We start from the raw sequence: 5,580 nt of genomic DNA on the forward strand, positions 1-5,580 counted from the left end.
ATAGGGTTAGAATAGAGTCATTTTAATAGTTTAAATAGGGTTAGAATAGAGTCATTTTAATAGTTTAAATGGGGTTAGAATAGAGTCATTTTAATAGTTTAAATGGGGTTAGAATAGAGTCATTTTAATAGTTTAAATAGGGTTAGAATAGAGTCATTTTAATAGTTTAAATAGGGTTAGAATAGAGTCATTTTAATAGTTTAAATAGGGTTAGAATAGAGTCATTTTAATAGTTTAAATAGGGTTAGAATAGAGTCATTTTAATAGTTTAAATAGGGTTAGAATAGAGTCATTTTAATAGTTTAAATAGGGTTAGAATAGAGTCATTTTAATAGTTTAAATAGGGTTAGAATAGAGTCATTTTAATAGTTTAAATAGGGTTAGAATAGAGTCATTTTAATAGTTTAAATAGGGTTAGAATAGAGTCATTTTAATAGTTTAAATAGGGTTAGAATAGAGTCATTTTAATAGTTTAAATAGGGTTAGAATAGAGTCATTTTAATAGTTTAAATAGGGTTAGAATAGAGTCATTTTAATAGTTTATATAGGGTTAGAATAGAGTCATTTTAATAGTTTAAATGGGGTTAGAATAGAGTCATTTTAATAGTTTATATAGGGTTAGAATAGAGTCATTTTAATAGTTTAAATGGGGTTAGAATAGAGTCATTTTAATAGTTTAAATGGGGTTAGAATAGAGTCATTTTAATAGTTTAAATGGGGTTAGAATAGAGTCATTCTAATAGTTTAAATGGGGTTAGAATAGAGTCATTTTAATAGTTTAAATGGGGTTAGAATAGAGTCATTTTAATAGTTTAAATGGGGTTAGAATAGAGTCATTTTAATAGTTTAAATAGGGTTAAAATAGAGTCATTTTAATAGTTTAAATGGGTTTAGAATATAGTCATTTTAATAGTTTAAATGGGTTAGAATAGAGTCATTTTAATAGTTTAAATAGGGTTAGAATAGAGTCATTTTAATAGTTTAAATGGGTTTAGAATATAGTCATTTTAATAGTTTAAATGGGTTAGAATAGAGTCATTTTAATAGTTTAAATAGGGTTAGAATAGAGTCATTTTAATAGTTTAAATAGGGTTAGAATAGAGTCATTTTAATAGTTTAAATAGGGTTAGAATAGAGTCATTTTAATAGTTTAAATAGGGTTAGAATAGAGTCATTTTAATAGTTTAAATAGGGTTAGAATAGAGTCATTTTAATAGTTTAAATAGGGTTAGAATAGAGTCATTTTAATAGTTTAAATAGGGTTAGAATAGAGTCATTTTAATAGTTTAAATGGGTTTAGAATATAGTCATTTTAATAGTTTAAATGGGTTAGAATAGAGTCATTTTAATAGTTTAAATAGGGTTAGAATAGAGTCATTTTAATAGTTTAAATAGGGTTTAGAATATAGTCATTTTAATAGTTTAAATAGGGTTAGAATAGAGTCATTTTAATAGTTTAAATAGGGTTAGAATAGAGTCATTTTAATAGTTTAAATAGGGTTAGAATAGAGTCATTTTAATAGTTTAAATAGGGTTAGAATAGAGTCATTTTAATAGTTTAAATAGGGTTAGAATAGAGTCATTTTAATAGTTTAAATAGGGTTAGAATAGAGTCATTTTAATAGTTTAAATAGGGTTAGAATAGAGTCATTTTAATAGTTTAAATAGGGTTAGAATAGAGTCATTTTAATAGTTTAAATGGGGTTAGAATAGAGTCATTTTAATAGTTTATATAGGGTTAGAATAGAGTCATTTTAATAGTTTAAATGGGGTTAGAATAGAGTCATTTTAATAGTTTAAATGGGGTTAGAATAGAGTCATTTTAATAGTTTAAATAGGGTTAGAATAGAGTCATTTTAATAGTTTAAATGGGGTTAGAATAGAGTCATTTTAATAGTTTAAATAGGGTTAGAATAGAGTCATTTTAATAGTTTAAATGGGGTTAGAATAGAGTCATTTTAATAGTTTATATAGGGTTAGAATAGAGTCATTTTAATAGTTTAAATGGGTTAGAATATAGTCATTTTAATAGTTTAAATGGGTTAGAATAGAGTCATTTTAATAGTTTAAATGGGGTTAGAATAGAGTCATTTTAATAGTTTAAATGGGGTTAGAATAGAGTCATTTTAATAGTTTAAATGGGGTTAGAATAGAGTCATTTTAATAGTTTAAATAGGGTTAGAATAGAGTCATTTTAATAGTTTAAATGGGGTTAGAATAGAGTCATTTTAATAGTTTAAATGGGGTTAGAATAGAGTCATTTTAATAGTTTAAATGGGGTTAGAATAGAGTCATTTTAATAGTTTAAATGGGGTTAGAATAGAGTCATTTTAATAGTTTAAATAGGGTTAGAATAGAGTCATTTTAATAGTTTAAATAGGGTTAGAATAGAGTCATTTTAATAGTTTAAATGGGTTTAGAATATAGTCATTTTAATAGTTTAAATGGGGTTAGAATAGAGTCATTTTAATAGTTTATATAGGGTTAGTATACAGTCATTTTAATAGTTTAAATAGGGTTAGAATAGAGTCATTTTAATAGTTTAAATAGGGTTAGAATAGAGTCATTTTAATAGTTTAAATGGGTTAGAATAGAGTCATTTTAATAGTTTAAATAGGGTTAGAATAGAGTCATTTTAATAGTTTAAATAGGGTTAGAATAGAGTCATTTTAATAGTTTAAATAGGGTTAGAATAGAGTCATTTTAATAGTTTAAATAGGGTTAGAATAGAGTCATTTTAATAGTTTAAATAGGGTTAGAATAGAGTCATTTTAATAGTTTAAATAGGGTTAGAATAGAGTCATTTTAATAGTTTAAATGGGGTTAGAATAGAGTCATTTTAATAGTTTAAATAGGGTTAGAATAGAGTCATTTTAATAGTTTAAATAGGGTTAGTATAGAGTCATTTTAATAGTTTAAATGGGGTTAGAATAGAGTCATTTTAATAGTTTAAATGGGTTAGAATAGAGTCATTTTAATAGTTAAATGGGGTTAGAATAGAGTCATTTTAATAGTTTAAATAGGGTTAGAATAGAGTCATTTTAATAGTTTAAATAGGGTTAGTATAGAGTCATTTTAATAGTTTAAATGGGGTTAGAATAGAGTCATTTTAATAGTTTAAATGGGTTAGAATAGAGTCATTTTAATAGTTAAATGGGGTTAGAATAGAGTCATTTTAATTGTTTAAATGGGGTTAAAATAGAGTCATTTTAATAGTTTAAATAGGGTTAGAATAGGTTTTAGAATGATTGTAAAAGAAAACGTATGGAAGATTGAATATAATGAATATATAATTGAATAGCTTGTGTTTGCCTTGCAAGCACTGCAATTACAGTTACTCACCCATTGTAAGACTTTAATGAATCCTAATGGCTGTTTGATGATTGTGAACTCTCCAGTGGCAACCAACTGAAAAACAAATACATACTGTATTGTCAATGACAAAAAGACAAGAATCATTATCTATCCATGCACCCACCCATCTCTCAGTACACTATAACCATTTTGTTGTTGTTGTTGTTGTTGCTGCTGCTGAACAATACATAGGCCTATATGTTTTTAACTGAGCTTTTAGATCAATCAGGTCAGTTACTTTCCTATGGAGACTTTATACGTAAATGGCTCCAGCAAGTTTAAATAATATTATTCAGCCTAATAAGGGCCAGTCCTTCAGGTCCACTATAATCACCTGACGGACCTGCTCACGTCAGAGATGACAACAGAGCGACCAATAGAACGCACGCAAGACTAGAGGGAGACTTTGTGAGCATTAGAATTAGTCAAAGGCTCAAAGCAGCTTATCTCAACGCTTCCTCAATGGAAGTGCAACTGGCTACAGCCCGATATAACTGACGCGCACAGCAGACACAAGCCAGAGAGCGGTGCGCGCGTGAGGGAGAATGCGGCACTCTTCAGGCTGAGACAGTGACCGCGTCATATCATCTTTCACATTGCGCTGTAATGTTCACGCAAACCATATCAAATCAGGTGAAACCCAGAGATTCATTTACACGTTCTGTCACGATGTAGCCTACATGATAAATGAGATGTCTGAACGGGATTGGGAAGTCCGATTCACTGTAGCAAGTCGGTTCGTTCGGACAGTCCGTTCAAACTCAGCGGTTCAACAGTTCGTTTTAGGCATCACACAATGACGTTCCTAGAAATCGGCATTTAATTAGTCGTTTTTGTAGTAAAACACATTTAAGTAAAATGCTACTTTTTATCGGAATGTCTTCAATTAGTCTAAACAATTGTATCCTGGTTCTTCCAAAAAGTCATGTGAGGCTGCGCGAGTCGGTTTGATCGAATCACTCAAAAGAACCGGTTCAAAAGACGCATCGCTCGTGAATCCGTCATCAATGTAAATACAGATAAATAGCCCAAAGTCAGAACTCTTGTTTATGCCTCACCCCAAATATGTTTTGAATTCTATAGAAACAGTATGTTTAAGCTATATTCGGAATAGTCGCGCATTAGCTCTCTCATTCTTAGAAAATACATGCTCTACGACATAAAATCACCACCGTCACCAGTGCACTAGTACATGTAAAGTGCTATTATATAGTTTTACACGAATTCTCTTAGATTGTATGGCTTTTTTTGCTTATATAGGTGACATCCTAGTCGGACTTGGAGAAGCGAAAAAAAAAACGATTGGAAGTCAACGAGACCGTCTGTAGGTATACTCCTTAAATCTCTATTTATTTCAACCCCGTTATCCGTGCATATATATATATATAGTCTAGGAAAAACAAATAACAAAATTCGCCTTTTTGCCTATACAGGAATACGTTTGCAGCGTTTGCATCATACTGTAGAATTGATTGCGTGAATAGGTGAGATTGAAAGCCCTACCTGGTTGACAACATCCATCTCGGCCGCCTTTTCGGTGATAAGAGGATCAGACGAGAGGAACGAGGCAGACCGCCGCTACATCCGGGTCACACCGGGAGCATCTCTCCGCTCCACGACACTATTACAGTAACAATTACACTCACCGGCACTGCTCTGTAAACGCACCGCTCAGTATAATAGCCTAATCTATCAACCGGGTCAGTGCTTTTGGAAACGCGCTTCTTTCTCATTCTTCACGATGATCATCATTGAACAATACAACACAGGCTGCACATCTTATCAGCGTATACAGAAATCTGATATATGGCAAATATACGTTCATATATGGTTTTCACGGATCAAGAATCACTCAAAAACTATAATTTTATACATGGTCATATATGGCCATGTCATATTTTGAATAGGCTATTTAAAATCATGGGTTATGCATATAGGCCTACTTTTATTTAAAAGTTTTTTTTTGTTTAAGTACCTAAATTTACCATGAAATTACCGTTTATTATTATAAATATTTTTATTTTTTATTTTTTACATGGTATCAACAAAATGGTTATTTGGACATGTAAATATGGTATATCTATGTGGAAATCATTCAATTAAAATTCAGTACGGGATATCCAGTGCTGTGTAGATTATTTTGATTTGTAACCTAGTACTAATGTCAAATTATATGACTAATTGTAGTCAGTAACGTAATCTCTATTAATTACATTTTAAGGTAAT

At 30.2% G+C, this 5,580-nt stretch overlaps 1 protein-coding gene across 1 annotated transcript in view; it reads right to left on the minus strand.

Annotated features, from left to right (window-relative positions):
• The window catches only part of LOC127630976 (synaptophysin-like), a 27,025-nt gene extending 22,044 nt beyond the window's left edge, over positions 1-4,981 (minus strand). The window contains exons 1-2 of the mRNA XM_052108903.1: positions 4,858-4,981; positions 3,343-3,408 (exon numbers count right to left, since the gene is read on the minus strand). Coding sequence (XP_051964863.1) covers positions 3,343-3,408; positions 4,858-4,875 — 84 coding nt within the window. The 5' untranslated portion in view covers positions 4,876-4,981. The remainder of the gene's footprint in view (positions 1-3,342; positions 3,409-4,857) is intronic.
• Between the last annotated feature and the right edge of the window lie 599 nt (positions 4,982-5,580).

Source organism: Xyrauchen texanus, chromosome 37 (genome assembly GCF_025860055.1).
Source record: "Xyrauchen texanus isolate HMW12.3.18 chromosome 37, RBS_HiC_50CHRs, whole genome shotgun sequence".
Taxonomy (NCBI): Eukaryota; Metazoa; Chordata; class Actinopteri; order Cypriniformes; family Catostomidae; genus Xyrauchen; species Xyrauchen texanus.